General features: G+C 43.5%; 1 protein-coding gene across 2 annotated transcripts in view; it reads right to left on the reverse strand.

Annotated features, from left to right (window-relative positions):
* Nucleotides 1–443: 443 nt before the first annotated feature.
* pros1 (protein S) overlaps nt 444–21,057 on the reverse strand; it is a 64,780-nt gene continuing 44,166 nt past the window's right edge. For both annotated transcript variants that reach the window (XM_060826482.1, XM_060826483.1), the window contains exons 9-15: nt 20,186–20,304; nt 18,620–18,812; nt 17,519–17,683; nt 11,116–11,284; nt 8,335–8,495; nt 6,505–6,736; nt 444–853 (exon numbers count right to left, since the gene is read on the reverse strand). In XM_060826482.1, coding sequence (XP_060682465.1) covers nt 702–853; nt 6,505–6,736; nt 8,335–8,495; nt 11,116–11,284; nt 17,519–17,683; nt 18,620–18,812; nt 20,186–20,304 — 1,191 coding nt within the window. In that variant the 3' untranslated portion in view covers nt 444–701. The remainder of the gene's footprint in view (nt 854–6,504; nt 6,737–8,334; nt 8,496–11,115; nt 11,285–17,518; nt 17,684–18,619; nt 18,813–20,185; nt 20,305–21,057) is intronic.

The raw sequence follows: 21,057 nt of genomic DNA on the forward strand, positions 1-21,057 counted from the left end.
GCTGGATTTGTAAAACGATGCTGGTCAAGAGATAAATATTGCAAAAATTCTCCCCAAACTGTGGCCATGAGCTCTTTTATATCCACTGGGGAAGGTATGATTTTCATTCTCATCTGAGCCTTACAACAGTGCAGTACGACCTTAGAAACACATTAGACAGTAAGTAGCCTGTTTCATTGGGTTCACATCTCTGGACTGGTGCCTGAACCCAGAACCTTCCCAGTCTGACTGATCATCTGCCTCAACTCCATATTCCCACACTATCCCCATATCCGTCAATGTCATTAGTAACTAGGAATCTGTCAATCTCTGTCCTGGTCTTACATTAATGACTGCTGTCCACTGAGCCACAGCTGACACCGATTAGCTCCTCTGTAGTACACATCAGTGGGTAACAGATTTGATCCTTATACTGGAATGACACTTCTGGACTTCAAAACATGCACAGTTCAATACAGTTTCAGTTTAATTAAACACACATATTGACAATAACAATTTTTAAAGAGTGATAGAATTTACACTTTTCTTTTAATTGTTATCTTTTAGCACAGGACAAACATTGTTAAATTCTACACTTATTCCAGAAAGTTTTCATGATGTGCAGCTTACAGCCTATGAATTTTATAACAATCTCCACACAGTGGCACACAATGGTCTGAACACAGAAATATTTACTAAATTGACAGAGTGCCTGATAGACTCTAATCTTCTCTCTTCACTGACGGGCATGAGTGGGACTGGATATTGGGATCCCTGTGACTGGCTTCATCCAGGTCAATAATTGCATCATTAATCTGGACATCGAGGCATCCAGTAAAGGAGGCTGTGATAGGTGTGGATGTAAATGGAACAGCTGCAAGCAAAAATGAGACGACATTGTTAAAAACCAAAGGATCGCAAATTATGGCATATAAGTATGCAGGAATAGTAATCTATACAAAAAGGCTCATGGCTTTTGAGTATTAGAATCAGCCTTTTAAATCAACAGATAAATTCCCAGTGAATGCATTTAATCAGTAACTGGAAGAGGAGAAGGTCCCACAAGTATCCCCATCCTCAATGATAGGGGAGCCCAGCTCATCAGTGTCCAAACCAGCTTTGACCATAAATGCCGAGTGGGTGATCCATCGTGACCTCCTCCCGAGGTCCTCAGCACCACAGCTGTGAGTCATTCACATCTCTCCATATTATATTAAGAAAATGGCTGAAGGCACTGGATACAGCAATTGAATGGACCCACAGAACATATAGTAACAGAAAGACATAGAAAAATAGGAACAGGTATAGACAATACACTTCCTTCAGCCAGCCCCACCATTCCAGATCATAACTGATCATCTACCTCAACTCCATATTCCCACACTATCCCCATATCCCTCAATGTCATTTGTAACTAGGAATCTGTCAATCTCTGTCCTGTTCTTAAATTAATGACTGAATTTCCACAGCCCTCTGGGGTGCAGGACTCCAATGATTCATCATCCTCTGAACGAAGAAGCTCCTCTTCATCTCACTCCTAAAAAGCTTGGTTTTTATTCTGAGATTCCCATGGTTCTAGACCCCACCAGTAAGGAAAGTATCCTTCTGCATTTACTTAGTCTGTTCCTTCAAAGATTTGTATGTTGCTAATTAGACCAGCTCCCATTCTTCTAATCTCAAGAGGATGTAGGTCCAGTCTCTTCAATGTCACCATCCCAGGAATCGGCCTGGTGAACCTCTGTGCACACCGTCTACGATAATACTGTATATACTTTCACAGGCAGGGGTTCCTGGTACAACTGAAGCGAGACATTTTTGCTCCGTACTCAAATTTGATAAGGCTAATATAATGCTTGCCTTGACAATTGCTTGCTGCATCTTCAGGTTAGCTTTCAATGACTTCTGGCGAAGGACACCCACATGCCTTTGCATATCGCACTATCCGATTCCACATCAGATAAGAAATACTCCAAACCTCCTTGCTCTCTACCAATGAAGACAACCTCCCATTTATCCAAATTATATTTGAATTGCCATGCTCTTACCTACTCACTCAATGTATTTAAACACCCAAAGTCCATCTGCTTCCTTCTCATAATTGACATTTCCACTAAGGTTTGTGCATACTTGGAAATATTATAATTGGTGTCTGTCCAAATCATTGATATATATTGTGAACAGCTGTAACCTGATCATTTTGGTACCCCACTGGTCACATCATGCCCATTGAGAATGACTCACATATTCCAAATTCCTACTTTTTGCTTGTTCACCAAACCATGCTATCATATTACACATAATCCCACGTACTTTAATTTTATTTATTAACTTTCTCATTGGGAGGAAATTGTCTGAAAATCCAAATACGATACATCCATTGGTTCCCTACTATTCATTCTCAAAAAGCTTTATCAAGTTTGTCAAACACAATTGGCCTTTCATAAATTCAAATTGACCCTGACCAATCCGACAATTTTATTTTAATATCCAGTAAACTCATCCTTAATAAGAGGTTCTAATATTTTCCCTACTTCTGATGTCAGATTAACAGGTCTATTTCATCCCACCCCCCCGCCCCCCAACTCCCCCCTCTCTCCTTCCTAACACTGGGATTACATTTGCAATCTTCCAATCTGGAGGCCCTATTTTCAAATTATCAGAGTTTTGAAAAAAGATCACCATCCATTATCTTGGCAGCTAGCTCTTAAATCTAGACAATTTTCAGTCTGTTGATATCTTGTAGTCCTGGATGAGCTTTGTCTGTAGCCAAGCTGATCCAGTACAGCTACAATACTGCTACCTACCCGACAAAGTGGAAAATTGCCCAGGTATGTCCTGTCCACAGAAAGCAGGCCAAATCCAAATCAGCAAACTGTTGCTTTATCACCCTGCTCATCATCAGCAAGATGATAGAAGGTGTCATTGACGGTGTTATCAGTTAGTACTTACTCTGCAATACCCTACACACCAATGCTGAGTTTAGGTTCTGGACCACATAGCATCTTAATATCAGCTTTTGTACAAACATGGGCAAAGCAGTTGAATTCATGAAATGGTATCAGCATGACTGCCCTTGATACGAAGGCAGAATTTGACTGGGTAATGCATCAAGAAGCCGAAGCAATACTGGGAACCTGGGGAAAGTTTTCCACCAGTTCGAGTCATTTCCAGCACAAAGGAAGATGGTTGTGGTTGTTGGAGGTCAGTCATCTCAACTCCAAAACATTGTTGCAGGTGCTCCTCAGGGCAGTGTCCGGGGCTCAGCCACCTTCAGCTGCTTCATCAATGACTTTCCCTCCACCATAAGTGGGTCTGTTTTCTCACAATTGCACAAAGTTCAGCACCATTCAGACTCCTCAGGTACTGATGTAGTTAGTTCCCATATGCATGATTCACACAACATCTAAGTTTGGGCTGATAAGTTTCTATATATACACACACACACACACACACTACTTAGAGTTAGAGAGATGTACAGCACAGAAACAGAACCTTCAGTCCAACTCGTCAATGCCAACCAGATATCCTAACCTAACCTTGTCCCATTTGCCAGCAATTGGCCCATATCCCTCCAAACCCTTCCTATTCATATCTCAGATGCCTTTTAAACATTGCAATTGTACCAACCTCCACCAATTCCTCTGGCAGCTCCTTCCATACACGTACCACCCTCTGTGTGAAAAAGTTGCCCCGTAGGTTCCTTTTCTATCTTTCCCCTCTCACCCTAAACCTATGCCCTCTAGTTCTGGACTCCCCGACCCAGGGATAAGACTTTGTCTATTTACTCTATCCATGCCCCTCATAATTTTATAAACCTCTGTAAGGTCACACTTCAGCCTCTGATTCTCCAGGGAAAACAGCCCCAACCTGTTCAACCTCTCCCTGTAGCTCAAATCCTCCAACCTTGGCAACATCCTTGTAAATCTTTTCTGAACCCCTTCAAGTTTCACAATATTCTTCTGATACAATGGAAACCAGAACTGCATACAATATTCCAAAAGTAGCCTAACCAATGTCCAGTACAGCCGCAACATGACCTCCCAGTTCCTGTACTCAACACTCTGACCAAGAAAGGAAAGCATACCAAACGCCTTCTTCTCAAGCCTATCTACCTGCGACTCCACTTTCTAGGAGCTATGAACCAGCACTCCAAGGTCTCTTTGTTCAGCAACACTCCCCAGGGCCTTACCATTATGTGTATAAGTCCTGCGCTGATTTGCTTTTCCAAAATGCAGGACCTTGCATTTATCTAAATTAAAATCCATCTGCCACTCCTCAGCCCATTAGCCCATCTGATAAAGATCCTGTTGTAATCTGAGGTAACCCTCTTTGCTGTCCAATTTTGGTGTCATCTGCAAACTTACTAACTATACTCACATTCAAATCATTTATATAAATGACGAAAAGTAGAGGACCCAGCACCGATCCTTGTGGCACTTCACTGGTCACAGGGCTCCAGTCTGACAAACAATCCTCCACCACCACCCTCTGTCTTCTACCTTCGAGCCAGTTCTGTATCCAAATGGCTAGTTCTCCCTGTATTCCATGAGATCTAACCTTGTTAACCAGTCTCCCATGGGGAACCTTATCGAACACCTTATTGAAGTCCATATAGATCACGTCCGCTGCTCTGCCCTCATCAATCAGCTTTGTTACTTCTTCAAAAAACTTAATCAAGTTTGTGAGATGCGATTTTCCATGCACAAAGCTAAGCCGACTATCCCTAATCAGTCCTTGCCTTTCTAAATATATGTAAATCCTGTCTCTCAGGATTCCCTCCAACAACTTGTCCACCACTGACATCAGGTTCAACAGTCTATAGTTCACTGGCTTGTCCTTACCACCCTTCTTAAACAGTGGCACTACGTTAGCCAACCTCCAGAATGCCAGCAATTATTTTCCTAGCTTTCCACAGAGTTCTACGGTACATCTGATCAGGTCCTAGGGATTTATCCATCTTTATGCATTATGTGCCAGGAATTACACTTTATGCATTATGTGCCAGGAATGCAAAAGAGAATCTAACCATCATTTTCTCATGTTCAGTGACATGGGATGGCATGCTGGCTCAGTGGTTAGCACTGCTGCCTCACAGCTCCAGGGTCCCAGGTTCGATTCCAGCCTTGGGTGACTGTCTGTGCGGAGTTTGCACATTCTCCCCGTGTTTGTGTGGGTTTCCTCTAAGTGCTCCAGTTTCCTCCCACAGTCCAAAGATGTGCAGATCAGGTGAATTGGCCAAGATAAATTGCCCGTAGTGTTAGGTGCGTTAGTCAGAGAGAAATGGGGCTGGGTAGGTTACTCTTTGGAGGGTCGGTGTGGACTGGTTGGGCTCAAGGGCCTGTTTCTACATTGTAGGGAATCTATTACTGAGTTCTCCACCATCAACATCCTAGGAGATATCACTGGCCAAACACTAAACTAGACCAGTATTACACATACAGTGGTTACAGATGAGAGACAGGGAATTCTGCGGCAAGTAATTCATCCCCTGTGACTCCAATCAATGACAGTTCACCATCTATGAAGCACAACACAGGACAATGACTAAATTAGTGATGCCCACATTTGGGGAATGAAGAGAAAAGTTCTGAAACTGCTTCCTTAACAGCACTGTGGGTGTACATGCACCATGGGGACCATACAGTTCCAGAAACAGCTTCATCACAACCTCCTCCTGGGATTAGCCTGGAAATAATGGGACTTGCCAGCAATGCCCACATCCGTGAATGAACAGAAAATCAGTAAATTCAAAGCAATATGCATTCAATTCAGGTGGGTTGTTTAAGGTTCTGAAAGTGATGAGATTCCTGAGAGTCGATTATTATCATTTGTGAAGTTTCACCTTGAATCCTGTGTGAAAGGTGAAGCATCAGGATAAAGTGAGGACTGCAGATGCTGGAGATCAGATTCAAGAGAGTGTGGCGCTGGAAAAGCACAGCACTTCAGGCAGCAGTTGAGGAGCAGGACAATTATCATTTCAGGCTTTAGCCTCAAGGGCTTATGCCTGAAACGTCGATTCCCCTGCTCCTTGGATGCTGACTGACCTGCTGTGCTTTTCCAGCACCACACTCTCAATGGTGAGGTATTGCCTGAAACTGGTTTAGATCATACTGGCATACTGATCCCAACTTTCTGTTCATCACCATCAGAGCAGGAGAAAGCCATTCAGCTTATTGAGCCTATTCCATGATCCCGTCAATTCACAGCTGATCTTCCACCTCAAATCCACCCCATGACTACATCTCATAATTCCCTCACAGCCAAACATCTGTCAATCCCAGTCTTGAACATACTCAATAGCTGTGCAATCCCAATCCTCTGGGCTAGAACATCCCAAAGATTAACAACTCCTTGAGTGATGAAATGTCTCCTTAACTCAGTCTGGGATGACCAATCCTTTATTCTGAGACTGTGTCTCTCCATCCAGTGTTTCTGTGTGCTTGTGTGTCAGCCTTTTTGGAAAGAGGAGTATTGAGAAAATGGTGTCGAAAGGTAGCAGATTCTATTTGTCTGCACTTTTGTTACCTGGTAAACCTCCCAGTGTGGTATTGACTGTTTCCTGCATGGCTTGATCCAAAAGGAACAATTGCTTTTTCAGCTCAGTGTTGCTCAAGTGGCTTTTGTGAGTAACTTCATCTACCGTCCACAGGAAGTCTTCGGCGGTTATGGTGAGATTCACCGAGTGACGTTCACCATCGCATAAGCTAAACCCCTCAGCTTGAGACACTGTCCGGTTGCCTATAGTCAGAAGGAGATCCTAAGGAAGGATTAAGAAATGAATTCAGAGGTCAAGATATTCTACCTCTCTCAGCTTACATTACACTAAGAACAAGGAATCAGCAAGTAGAGATTGGACAGCAAGATGTTCAAGAGCAGAGAATGCACATTGAGGAGAGGCCCAGTGTTAGAGGAATAAGTGAGGAGTGACAAGAAGTTGTTAAAGACAGGAGGGAGCAAAGGCTCAGGATGTCATAAAGATCAAAAGGACCAACAACATAAAATGTTATGAAAGCAAGCATCCATGTCTTGTAATTGGTGCATTGCAACAGGCGATGCTTATGATCATGGGGTTAGAGTCCATCCATATTAATAAGAGCCAGTAAAGGTTTGGGACACTGTTACACCTTACCCACCACAAACCACTTTGGGCTTCCCATGTCCTTTCCAGAGCTGAGGAATGGGTTAATTAAAGGGCTCAAGCAAGGTCGTGCCTCTGCAGAAGGGATATCGATGTTACCAATCAGCTGGGCATCTAGCAATGCAGCACATGCAATTTTTCCTCTAAATTGCTCTGCAACTCACCCTCAGTACTGACCCTCCGACAGTGCATTACTCCCTCAGTACTGACCTTCTGACAGTGCAGCACTCCCTCAGTGCTGACCTTCTAACAGTGCAGTACTTCCTTAGTACTGACCCTCTGACAGTGCAGCACACCCTCAGCACTGACCCTCTGACAGTGCAGCACTCCCTCAGTACTGACCCTCTGACGGTGCAGCACTCCCTCAGTACTGACCCTCTGACAGTGTGGCACTCCCTCAGTACTGACCCTCTGACAGTGCAGCACTCCCTCAGTACTGACCCTCTGACAGTGCAGCACTCCCTCAGCACTGACCCTCTGACAGTGCAGCACTCCCTCAGCACTGACCCTCCGACAATGCATTACTCCCTCAGTACTGACCTTCTGACAGTGCAGCACTCCCTCAGTACTGACCTTCTAACAGTGCAGTACTTCCTTAGTACTGACCCTCTGAGTGCAGCACTCCCTTGGTACTGACCCTCTGACAGTGCAGCACACCCTCAGTACTAACCTTCTGACTGTGCAGCACACCCTCAGTACTGACTCTCTGACAGTGTGGCACTCCCTGAGTACTGACCCTCTGACAGCACAGTACTCCCTCAAGATTACATGGAGTCACTTTGAGCTGGAGTTTTTGCTTGCTTCTGGAGTGAGAATTGAAACCAAAACCTTTTGGTTTGGAGGAATTGATGTTACCTGTTTGTGAGTTTAGCCATTCTTCAAATAAGTCTCAGTATGTGGGCATCACTGAACCTCCCTGGCACTATGGACGGTGAGGTGCCTCACTGAACACAAGGAATCATTTTGATACAATTCCTAGCTCGTTTTAGAGGGCAGTTAGGATTCAATCACATTGGTGTGGGAGTGAACTCACAAAAAGGCCTGGAATGGGTAAGTCAACAAATTCCGTCCCTAGGAGACAGCAAATGAAGCTGTCAGGCTTCATGCCCACGTTTTTCACACATGAGTTTTATTTCTTCAGATTTAAAGGATGAGTTGAGATTTTAAAGGTGTTGCCATCCAATCCTAGAAACAATAATGTGACTAAAGTAAATTACCTGCTTTTTGCCTATTGGCATTGAGTTGGAGTAAGTTAAGGCAAGTGACAAAGGGACGTCCTCTCCCCTGACCAGAGCAAATAACACACCAGTATCTTTTGATGGTAGCATATGGAGATTCAGCTTAATTTTCCAACCTTTAGAAGGATCTTCTGTCATATCTGAAAGAACATTGAATAGAGAGGCACTGTTTTAGAAAGAAGAAATACATTATTTTGATTTCACAGATTTTGCAAACCTAAGAGTTACTACTGCATCTGCTTTCACTACTCAATGAAGGTATACAGCACAGAATCAAACCCTTCAGTCCAACACGTCCATAGTGACCACGTTTCCTAAACTGAACTAGGCCCATTTGGCATATCCTCCTAAACCTTTCTGATCCATGTACCTGTCCAAACATCTGTTAAATGTTGCAATTGCAACTAATGGGCAGTGCATCCCAGATCACAATAATGGGACTAGATTAAATTGGAATATCTGGTTGGCATTGATGAGTTGGGCTGAAGGGTCTGTTTCTGTGCTGTACATCTCTATGATTCTTAACTCACTGTGTAAACAAATTCTCCTTTTCTCCCCAACTGACTCTTTTGCCTATCAACTTTAATATGTGTTGTCTAGTGGTGTACCCGAGAACTCTGTGGGAAGCTAGAGAAGTGATTGCTGGGCCCCTTGCTGAGATATTTGCATCATCGATAGTCACAGGTGAGGTGCCGGAAGACTGGAGGTTGGCAAACATCATGCCACTGTTTAAGAAGGGTGGTAAAGACAAGCCAGGGAACTATAGACCGGTGAGCCTCACCTCACTGGTGGGCAAGTTGTTGGAGGGAATCCCCAGGGACAGGATGTACATGTATTTGGAAAGGCAAGGACTGATTAGGGATAGTCAACATGGCTTTGTGTGTGGGAAATCATGTCTCACAAACTTGATTGAGTTTTTTGAAGAACTAACAAAGAGGATTGATGAAGGCAGAGCAGTAGATGTGATCAATATTGACTTCAGTAAAGCATTCGACAAGGTGCCCATGGGACACTGATTAGGAAGGTTAGATCTCATGGAATACAGGAAGAACTAGCCATTTGGATACAGAACTGGCTCAAAGGTAGAAGACAGACGGTGGTGATGGAGGGTTGTTTTTCAGACTGAAGGCCTGTGACCAGTGGAGTGCTACAAGGATCGGTACTGGGTCCTCTACTTTTTAGATTAGATTAGATTACTTAGATTAGATTAGATTACTTACAGTGTGGAAACAGGCCCTTCGGCCCAACAAGTCCACACCGACCCGCCGAAGCGAACCCCACCCATACCCCTACATATATTCCTTACCTAACACTACGGGCAATTTAGCATGGCCAATTCACCTGACCCGCACATCTTTGGACTGTGGGAGGAAACCGGAGCACCCGGAGGAAACCCACGCAGACACGGGGAGAACGTGCAAACTCCACGCAGTCAGTCGCCTGAGGTGGGAATTGAACCCAGGTCCCTGGCGCTGTGAGGCAGCAGTGCTAACCACTGTGCCACCGTGCCACCCAAATACATATACATAAATGATTTGGATGCAAGCATAAGAGGTACAGTTAGTAAGTTTGCAGATGACACCAAAATTGGAGGTGCAGTGGACAGCGAAGATGGTTACCTCAGATTACAACAGGATCTGGACCAGATGGGCCAATGGGCTGAGAAGTGGCAGATGGAGTTTAATTCAGATAAATGCAAGGTGCTGCATTTTGGGAAAGCAAATCTTAGCAGGTCTTATACACTGAATGGTAAGGTCCTAGGGAGTGTTGCTGAACAAAAAGACCTTGGAGTGCAGGTTCATAGCTCCTTGAAAGTGGAGACGCAGGTAGATAGGATAGTGAAGAAGGCGTGTGGTATGCTTTCTTTTATTGGTCAGTGTATTGAGTACAGGAGCTGGGAGGTCATGTTGTGGCTGTACAGAACATTGGTTAGGCCACTGTTGGAATATTGCGTGCAATTCTAGTCTCCTTTCTATCGGAAAGATGTTGTGAAACTTGAGAGGGTTCAGAAAAGATTTACAAGGATGTTGCCAGAGTTGGAGGATTTGAGCTATAGGGAGAGGCTGAACAGGCTGGGGCAGTTTTCCCTGGAGCGTCGGAGGCTGAGGGGGTGACCTTATAGAGGTTTACAAAATTATGAGGGGCATGGATAGGATAAACAGATAAGGTCTTTTCCCTGGGTGGGGGAGTCCAGAACTAGAGGGCATAGGTTTAGGGTGAGAGGGGAAAGATATAAAAGAGACCTAAGGGGCAACTTTTTCACACAGAGGGTGGTACATGTATGGAAGGAGCTGCCAGAGGATGTGGTGGAGGCTGGTACAATTGCAGCATTTAAGAGGCATTTGGATGGGTATATGAATAGGAAGGGTTTGGAAAGATATGGACCGGGTGCTGGCAGGTGGGACTAGATTGAGTTAGGATATCTGGTCAGCATGGACGGGTTGGACCGAAGGGTCTGTTTCCATGCTGTACATCTCTATGACTCTACCAACCATTCTACCCCAGAAACCGTTTCCCCTCAGTCAAGCCTCAAAATACCCCAATATCTCCTGAGTGAATGGCTTGGCAGTCAGTCATATTCAAAAACAGATTACTTTTAAAAGAGTCCCCCATTACATCTGATGTCTTTCATGTCCTAAAACTAACTTAAAGCCCGATAAAGCTAACAATTACTTCAAAATTCAGGAATAATGCTCGCTGGCCTAATCTTTTAACCCATGTTCCCAAGAATTGAGACATCACATTGGGAGTGTCACTTACTGTAGATCAATGGAAGCATAGCATATCCCATGCCGGGGAAGTAGGAGCCTTTCGCTATATTCTGATAGCACTGTTTGCTTTCTATATTCCGAATAACATCTTCAATTCCAGCAGATCCTTGATTCATCCAGGTCCATCTACGCATGCAGCCATCTAAGCGGGGGTTCATCTGGAGACAGAACGGAGTTTCAGGTGTGAATGTACAATACCGAGAAAGACGTGTTTACTATTCCACAGTTTTACATTTGACCTGATTAAGATTTTGTGTTTAAGCTAAGTCTGGGTGAGATTCTCTTTGGAGGGTCGGTGTAGACTTGATGGGCTGAATGGCCTGTTTCCACACTGTAGGGACTCTCTGATAAATAGGTCCCAGCCCAGAAGCCAATCCTTAAAATGTTGTGAGCTCAATTGGCCTGACTGTATCAGTGCTGATGAGGAAAATGCCTCAAAATATTTAATCTTCTTTCACAAAATAAGTTAGTTCCAATATGTCCAAACAAGCCTCTCTTATTGATGAATCTCAGCTGGGCAAAAAAAAACAACTTGCTGGATTGTACTTCAAGATTAATTTGCAAAGCTGCTGGGGTTCGTGGTTAATTCGGACGTGCCTGTCAAAACCATTCTTCCTCCCAGGGTGTTCACTGAGCCAGGACCCTCAATTTTATTTCACAATATTTCAACACTTTAAAACATTTCACAGTTTTTGCATGTTGTGGGGGTGCGGGCGGCATGGACAAGGTCATTCTTTGTTGCTCAGCACTTGTTGCCTGGATGCGTTGAGCCAATCACAGAGTGCGGAATTGGGAATCAGCTCCAGGCCACATCATGTATAGATGGCAGCCTTTCTATCCTGGAAGGATACACTTTAGCCGGTTAGGAATTCCACATCAGTCCGACAGTGCTCGCAGACACTTTCCGGTGCCAGGCCAGACACTTCCAGAATTACTGAATTGAATCGCACAGTGTTCACATGGTTTGGATTCGGATCTGACAACCTCTAGGAATCTTGTGCAAACCTCAAACCACTGGGCTGTTTTTATTTAATCCAGATTTCACACGAAGGGCTAAACTGAGCAGTTAAACCTCAAGCCTAGGACAACTCAATGGAAGTCATTCAGGTATACTTCATTCATTTAAAAAAAGTCAAATTAAAACACCCAGTACCTGTTTTGTACCACTCAATTTCCCAGATTTACTTCATAAATACACCAAAATCCATCCAAGTTTTCGACAGACATGCATCTACAATACATCTTATCATCTCTTACAGTCATAGAGATGTACAGCTGAAAACAGACCCTTCGGCCCAACTCCTTCATACTGACCAGATATCCTAAATCAATCAAGTCCCATTTGCCAGCTTCTCACAATTTAGACATTTGCAAGATTCCAGAGCCAGTGATAAGCTGATTGTGGTATTGCTTGAATGAGGAATACTGACAAAATCACAAACTGTTTTGTTATGTTCGCACTGACAGGTCAAAATCTGAAATAAGCATCTCAGGCAAGTGCAATACTCCCTCAGTACTGACGCTCCAACAGTGCAGTGTTTACAGTACTGACCCTCCAACATGCAACACCTCCTCAGTACTGACTCTCTGACAACGCAGCACTCCCTCAGTACTGACATTCCAGCAGTGCATCACTCCCTCGGTACTGCCTACCCACATTGCAGCACTCCCTCAGTATTGACCCTCCAACAGTGCAGCACACCCTCGGTACTGACTCTCTGACAGTGTATCACTCCCTCAGTACTGATCCTCTGACAGTGCAGCACTCCCTCAGTACTGACCCTCCAACAGTGCAGTGTTTACAGTACTGACCCTCCAACATGCAACACTTCCTCAGTACTGACTCTCTGACAACGCAGCACTCCCTCAGTACTGACACTCCAACAGTGCATCACTCCCTTAGTACATCCCACCCACAGTGCAGCACTCCCTCAGTATTGACCCTCCAACAGTGCAGCACACCCTCGGTACTGACTCTCTGACAGTGTATCACTGCCTCAGTACTGACCTTCTGTCAGTGCAGCACTCCCTCAGTAATAATCCTCTAACAGTGCAGCACTCCCTCAGTACTGTCCCTCTAACAGTGCAGCACTCCCTCAGTACTGTCCCTCTGACAGTGCAGCACTCCCTCAGTACTGTCCCTCTGACAGTGCAGCACTCCCTCAGTACTGACCACCTGACAGTGCAGCACTCCCTCAGAACTGACACTCTGACAGTGCAGCACTCCATCAGTACTGTCCCTCTGACAGTGCAGCACTCCCTCAGTAATGTCCCTCTGACAGAGTAGCATTTCCTCAGTACTGACCCTCTGACAGTGCAGTGCTCCCTCAGTTCTGACCTTCTAAAAGAACTGTGCTCCATCAGTGTTGGTCTCTGGACAGTGAGTCCTCCCTCAGGATGTTTGGCAGCATTTGCAGTGCTACTCAGATATGGAAACAGTCCATGTGCATAAACAGCACGATCTGGACAATATCCAGGCTTGGGCTGATAAGTTGCAAGCAACATTCACGCTACACAAGTATCAGGTAATGACCATCTTAAACAAAAGCGAATCTAACCATCATGTCTTGACACTCAATGGGATTACTACTGGTGAATTCCCCACGCTCAACATCCAGAGGTTACTACTGACTAGAAACTGAACTGGACCAGCCATATAAATACAGGGGCTACAATGGTAGGTCAGAGGCTAGGAATTCTACAGCAAGTGACTCATCTCCTGTCTTCCCAATCAATGCCTGTTTACTATCTACAACGTGTAAGTCAAGCATGTGATAAAATACTCTGTACTTTCCTGGATGACTGCAGCTCCAGGATGCACTGAAGTAAACTCCCTAACACTCCTCGGACAGCACCTTCCGATCCATGAACTCTACCATCTAGAAGCCTAAATATAGCAGAGACATGGGAACACCTGCACCTAGAAGATCTCCTCCAAGACACACACCATCCTGACTTTGAAATATATCACTGTTCATTCAAACTTCGACAGCTCCCTCCCTACCAGAACTGTGGGTGTCCCTACATCCTAAGTGCAGCAATTCCTGAAGGCAGCTCACCCCCACAATGTTATCCAGGGCAATTGGGGATGGGCAAAAGATTCTAGCAACGATGTCCATGCCACATCAGCAAATAAAGTAAAAAGACTGGCCCACCGTCACTGTAGCTCTCTGTCAGCACTGCAGTGGAATATTAGGTTCACAATGTCTTAGTCCTGCCATATATTTCTGCCTCAATATCTTAATGATGTAGACTATACCTGACTGACCAACCGTAGTGAGGGTAAATTGATGCACTAATTGCTTTTAATACAGGAGTAAATCTCCAGTTCATTTAGCCAATAGACATCAGCTGTGGGGATTGGAGAATTATGACTATAGAATCTTGTCTCCTTATCTCCAATCTGTGTTGGCACTGCCTCATTTCAGAATTCCAATCCTTCAAGTCTCTAGAAAAACATGAACACAAACAGGAAACGCTTCTATTTATCCCACTGTTATCTCCAACAATTTAACCCACTGGTTCCTGTACCACTTATATAATTCACAGTTTGTGAAAAACTGGGATTCTCAAAATGCTTTTGGCCAGACTTTTACTTTGGGAGTTTCTGGCTGACCTCTCCTTACACTGACCACATAACCTCGACGTTGTTTCACGGATTCATTACTTGGTTAATTGGAATCTGACCACTTCTCTCCCACACTGACTTTGGCCAGTGTTCAGGGAAGTATCTTTAACAAGGCTACGGGAAACAATGTTCAATTTATTCCAAAACTTAGTTAGACCACACTTGGAATGTATCAAATATATTCTCCATATCAGAAAAAAGAATACAGCCGTGGTAAAAGTTCAAAAATGATTTATGAATGTGATAGTGAAGAGATTATAACAACCTTGAATGGTTTAATGTAACGGGACTCTTTAATGTAGGAAAGAGAGGGCGGAAGGAACTCCTCACAAAAGTTTTAAGGTATAGAAGGCATAATTAGTAAGATAAAAACTGAAAGAACTGTGGATGCTGGAAATCAAAAACTAAAACAGAACTTGCTGGAAAATCTCAGCAGGTCTGGCAATATCTGGGGAGAACAGCCACAGTCAACATTTCAAGTCCAATGACCCTTCTTCGGAACATAATTAGCCGATGTTTGGGTAAAGTATAGGAGCTGGGAAGTGTTGTTACAACTTTGTAAAACATTGCTTAGGCTACAGATGGAATACTGTGTGCAGTTCTAGTTGCTACACTATTGGAAGGATACAGAGAGGGTGCAGAGGAGATTCACCTGGAGTTAGCCTGGGATGAAAATTATGAGGAGAGAGTGGACAGGCTGGAATTGTTTTCTTTGGACCAAGGAGGCTGTGGGAGGTGATCTCATTGAGATAGACAAAACTATGAGAGGCATAGACAAGGTAGATTAGATTAGATTAGGTTACTTACAGTGTGGAAACAGGCCCTTTGGCTCAACAAAGTCCACACCGACCCGCCGAAGCACAACCCACCCAGACCCATTCCCCTACATTTACTCCTACTATCATGAGAATCTTTTTCTCCTGGCAGATGTATCTAAGACCAGAGGGCATAAGTTTAAGGTGGTTTAGAGGATATCTGAGGAAATGACTTTTCACCCAGAGGAGCCAGGTACTCTCGCAACATTGGCTTAAAATGCAAGGGCCTAGTAGGCCATGGACTATATTCAAGTAAATGGGATTCGTGCAGTTTGGACTTTGATGGTTGGTACAGACATGGTGGGCCAAAGGACCTGTTTCCATGCTGGATGACTCTACGATTCTAATTATAATGGTGTATAAACAGATAGACAAATGGAGAATGTTTCCACTTGAGACCAAAATTAGAATTGATAATTTTAAGATAATCAATCAATCCAATAGGAAATTAGGGAAAATATCTTTTTTCCTGGAAATTGGTGAGGTGAATAGTATAGAAAAATGTAAGGCAAGACTTGAAGGATTAGAAAGATTTGACAACAGCGTGAATTGAAGGTGATTGGGAAAAGGCTCATGTGGCGCATAAAAAGTAGCATAGCCCAGTTGGGCTGAATGGCCATTTTTCAGTGCCAGACATGTTAAGACATGATGAGGTCAATTTCAATTATTCTGTTACATGGCTTCTCACATCCCAACGGCATCTTGGGACAGTTTGTCACCATGCTAGGTAACATCATCAGTCAGCCTTTGGTGAAGCGCTGGTGTTTTGTCTCGCTTTCAATTTATGTGTCTTGGTCTGTTAAGGTGGGTGATATCATTTCCGGTTCTTTTTCTCAGAGTTTGGTAAATGGGGTCCAAATTGATGTGTTTATTGATGGAGTCCTGGTTTGAATGCCAGGACTCTAGGAATTCCTGTGCGTGTCTCTGTTTAGTCTGTCCCAGTCGAAGTGGTGTCCTTCTCCGTCTGTGTGTCAGGGTACAAGTGATAGTGGGCCTTGTTTAACACCAGTGCTTCACTGGAGGCTCACTGATTATGTTACCTACCATGGTGATGGAACGTCTGTAAACAAACCTTCCAGCTCAGCAAGCAAACTTACAACCCGAACCTCAGCCTGAGCCACAAGTCTTCGCAAAAATGGCAAACATCTTGGGAATAAAAATTCATCCTGGATGGGGGTCACATTCAAGTACAAAGGTCATCTTGTTCATAACTCAGCTCATGTTACCATCACATCCCAGAGAAGAGGAACTGTGCACCTTTGTGAACGGGATGTGATTACCTTAAAGCCCTGACACCTTGTTCCATTTATTCAGAAATTCACAAAGCTTGTCACTTTTAAAGCAAACTGCATAGAGTCATAGAGTCATAGGGATATACAGCATGGAAACAGACCCTTCAGTCCAAGTTGTCCATGCCGACAAGATATCCTAAATTAATCTAGTCCCATTTGCCAACACTTGGTCCATATCCCTCCAAACCCACCCTCTTCATATACCCATCCAGATGCCTTTTAACTGTTGTAATTGTACCAGCCCCCACCACTTCCTCTGGCAGCCCATTCCATACACGCACCACCCTCTGCGTGAAAAAGGTGCCCCCTTTGGACCCTTTTAAATCTTTCTCTTCTCTCCCTAAAACCATAACCACTAGTTTTGGACTCCCCCATCCCAGGGAAAAGACCTTGTTTATTTACTCTCTCCATACCCCTCATGGTTTTAAAAACCTCTGGAAGACATTGACGATGCTTAAATGAGTGAGTGGGTCTTTGGAGTCAAAGTTTGACAAATGACAAAACATCGTGAAAATTTATCAATAAAACTCGTTTCTTTAAATTTCCTTTGTTTCTTTTAACTTAAATGCTGACTGATCAACTTTGCTTGTCACCACTCGCTCTACTTTAAAGCAATTTGCAAAATGGGTGTAACATGTTTCAGTAACAGGTGATTACAGTTGGAAGGATACGGTCGGCCTGTCTGGGTAAACCGGCGATAGATATCTTTATCTCTGTCGTTTCATTATCCAAGGAAAAGAGTCGGTTAGGACTGTTGATTTTGATCACAGACTCCTGGGCGATCTTCACTAACACACTGCTCTGAGTTTCTTCCACGGAGATCTGAAAAGAGAACCAATGTGTGTCATTTAGCTCTGGACGTGATCAGGCACACAGACACAGAGGAGACAATAATAATGAGTCACTGTAAAGTGAGACCTGTTCGTGCAGGAAATTAGAACCTTCATTTAAAACCAGGCGAATCTTCAAACACATAAGAACAAACCATACTCAACCAGAATGTGAAACAAAAATATAGAGCAGCTACATTTCTATAGTGCCTTCAGAACATCCCGAAGCATAATACAGTCAATGAAGCACTTCCTGAAATTAAACAGGAAACTGGTAACAACTAGATAATTTATTTTTGCTTGGGTGCGGAATTGCCAGGACATCAGGGAGAAATCACGGCTCCTTTTTGAACTAATGTCACAGGCATTTACATCCACCTGAGAGGGCAAATGGAATGTGAAGGTGTGATAGAGGCAAACTCAATAATGAAATCTCAAAAGGACAATGCTGCCAATTTTTGTTTTAAATGGCACCTAATAAACCAGTGCTCTGAATAAACCAGCAAAAGTCATATCCCTGAAATGCCTGTTTACTGTATTATCACAATTTTCAAGCAATCAGTTGAGGTTGCGAGTGAGAAAGCTCTCTGCCAATAAGTTTTATTTCAGGCAAAGTTGTATTATTATTTAAGTGACTTGTGCTGTAAATAAAGTTGAACAATGATGTGTATAACCCCCTGCACTAAGCTTATCTTACTTAGTGTGTGTTTTAACACTGATTATGTGAACCTCTTGATCAACCAGAATATTTGATCAATCAGTACATTCCTGGCCCTACAGGTGCTGGTTAATACAAGGTTTATTGTACTTGGAAAGGAGAAATTCTGTAGTGCTATGAATAAACTAAAACTACGTTTTACAGAGAGTTAGCACAATTTCAATGGAAAAAATGGGCTGCTTTTGGGCTTTAGATTTGGAGATAACTTACTGTGTGCCAGATTCCATCATTGATTACTGGTCCACCACTGATTGTCACCTTGGCTATGTTCTCATTCTTGAACTGAACTTCCAGCTTTCCATCCCGAACAGCGAACAGGAACCAGGCACTGTTTCCATTCGTTTCAGCGTAGAATATAACACCTTCCGAGTCATAGGTCCTCAGGTCAAATTTTGCTGTAAACCTGTACAACATGAAATGAATTTCAACAATAAGCAGTGAACTAACCTTCAGGAAAAAGAGCAGGGAATATCAATTCTAGACTTGATTAGTCAAACGCACACAGGCTTCAATGTTCTATACTAAAGTTAAGCCATCTAAAATTGTCTGCCCTTGTCCTATTCTGGCTGTATTCAGTGACTTTTATTAGCTCGGAGTCAAGCAACAGCTTGATTTTAAAATACTCACCTTCAATTTCTGCATGGGCTCATCCTTGCATACCTCGATAGCTCCTCCAGCCCTATCACCCTCTCCAATATATCTGCATTACTCTCATGCTCATCTTTTGAACATTCCCGGTTGTCATTGCTCTGCCGTTTATGGCTGTCTTCAGTCATAGAGTCACAGAGATGTACAGCACGGAACCAGACCCTTCAATCCAACCATGCTGACCAGATATCTTAACCAAATCTAGCCCCATTTGCCAGCACATGGTCCATATCCCTCCAAACCCTTCCTATTCATATACCCATCCAAATGCCTTTTAAATGTTGCAATTGTACCAGCCTCCACCACTTCCTCTGGCAGCTCATTCCATACACGTACCACCCTCTGTGTGAAAAAGTTGCCCCTTACATCCCTTTTAAGTCTTTCCCCTCTCATCTTAAACCTTTGCCCTCTACTTTTGGACTCCCCTACCCTGAGGAAAAGACCATGTCTATTTACCCTATTCATGCCCTCATGATTTTATAAACTTCTGTAACGTGTCCCCTGAGCCTCCAATGCTCCAGGGAAAACTGCCCCAGCCTATTCAGCCTCTCCCTAAAGCTCAAACCCTCCAACCCTGGAAACATCCTTGCAAATCTTTTCTGAACCCTTTCAAGTTCCACAACATTGGCCCTAAATGCTCAGGAACTGCCTCCCTAAATGATACCACATCAACCTCATTTTCCTCCTTCAAGACTCTCAAAATTTCTGACCAAACATTTGCCGATCTGTCCTGATATCATATTTTGTTTGATATAGTAACAGAATGTTTCATCACATTAAAGGTGCTCTATTAATATAAGTTGCTTCTTCATTCTATTTAGTATCACCTCCTGAACCACCAGTAACAAAAAAAACAGATGAACTGCTTACTTAGCATCACATTGCTGATCATGGAATCTTGCTGTGCACAAAATGGCTGCTACATTTTCTACATCACAACATTTAGAAATGCTTAATTTAGCATACAGCATTTACAGGAAATTGAAAACACTCATAACAATTTAAATTGTGCTGTCAACTTGTTGAATAAATCAGACAGTCAGAGTAGATGAAGATCCCAATAAAGTGAGCTTCACAAGAATTAAAGAAGATAAGTGAGAGCTCAACTGTACAGTGCCAAAACCTCACCTGCTGTTAGCAGAAATCTTGAATCGAACATAGACAACAGGAATGCCAGCAAAAAGCTCCCCCATGTTCAGAATGTCTGCCTTCCTGCTGGTCTGCAAGTCGACGCATATGGGGATTTCCTGACAGAATACAAAGTTCACATTAATAGCGCACTTGCAAACGTTTATAAATTCCCATCCCTTCCACCATCCCCACTTATCCCAAACAGTCTCCTACCATCAGAAAAATATCACTAACTATCAGGCAGCACTACCAGCATCAGCTACAAGGTGCCACAGAAGCAGCCCATCTGCACTGAAGGAATTTGCCTGATCCCTGACCTACAGCATTGACTGATTGGCACAGATTCCACTGGAGTTGGGCATCTCATAACATGCCTTGCTCGTTAGATTTGTTCTTGCAATTGGTCATCTTGCAAATGTTCTCCCCTCACTGGGAGCGTGAGCTGTTAACAGTGAGGTGAGGGCGTCACGACATCCAGGATCTCAGTGAGAGGATGGGATCAACAACTTACCTCCTTAACTAATTGGGATCCTAGAATTGAGAATGATACAGAGAGATAATGGAGATGGAAGTCAATTGAATTTGAGTCAAATCAGGGACTGAAGAAGAAAAAAAGAGAAGGGGAAATACTAGCTTTAGAAAAATTTTTACAGGGTTCAGAAAAGGTTTACAACGATGTTGTCAAGGTTGGAGGGTTTGAGGTACAGGGAGAGTCTAAATAGGCTATGGGTGTTTTCCCTGGAGCATCGGAGGCTGAGGGGTGACCTTAGAGACGTTTATAAAATCATGAAGAGCATAGATAGGATAAATAGACAAGATCTTTTCATCAGGATAGGGGAGTCCAAAACTGGAGGGCATAGGTTTAAGGT

This window comes from Hemiscyllium ocellatum, chromosome 6, assembly GCF_020745735.1.
Source record: "Hemiscyllium ocellatum isolate sHemOce1 chromosome 6, sHemOce1.pat.X.cur, whole genome shotgun sequence".
In the NCBI taxonomy this organism is placed as follows: Eukaryota; Metazoa; Chordata; class Chondrichthyes; order Orectolobiformes; family Hemiscylliidae; genus Hemiscyllium; species Hemiscyllium ocellatum.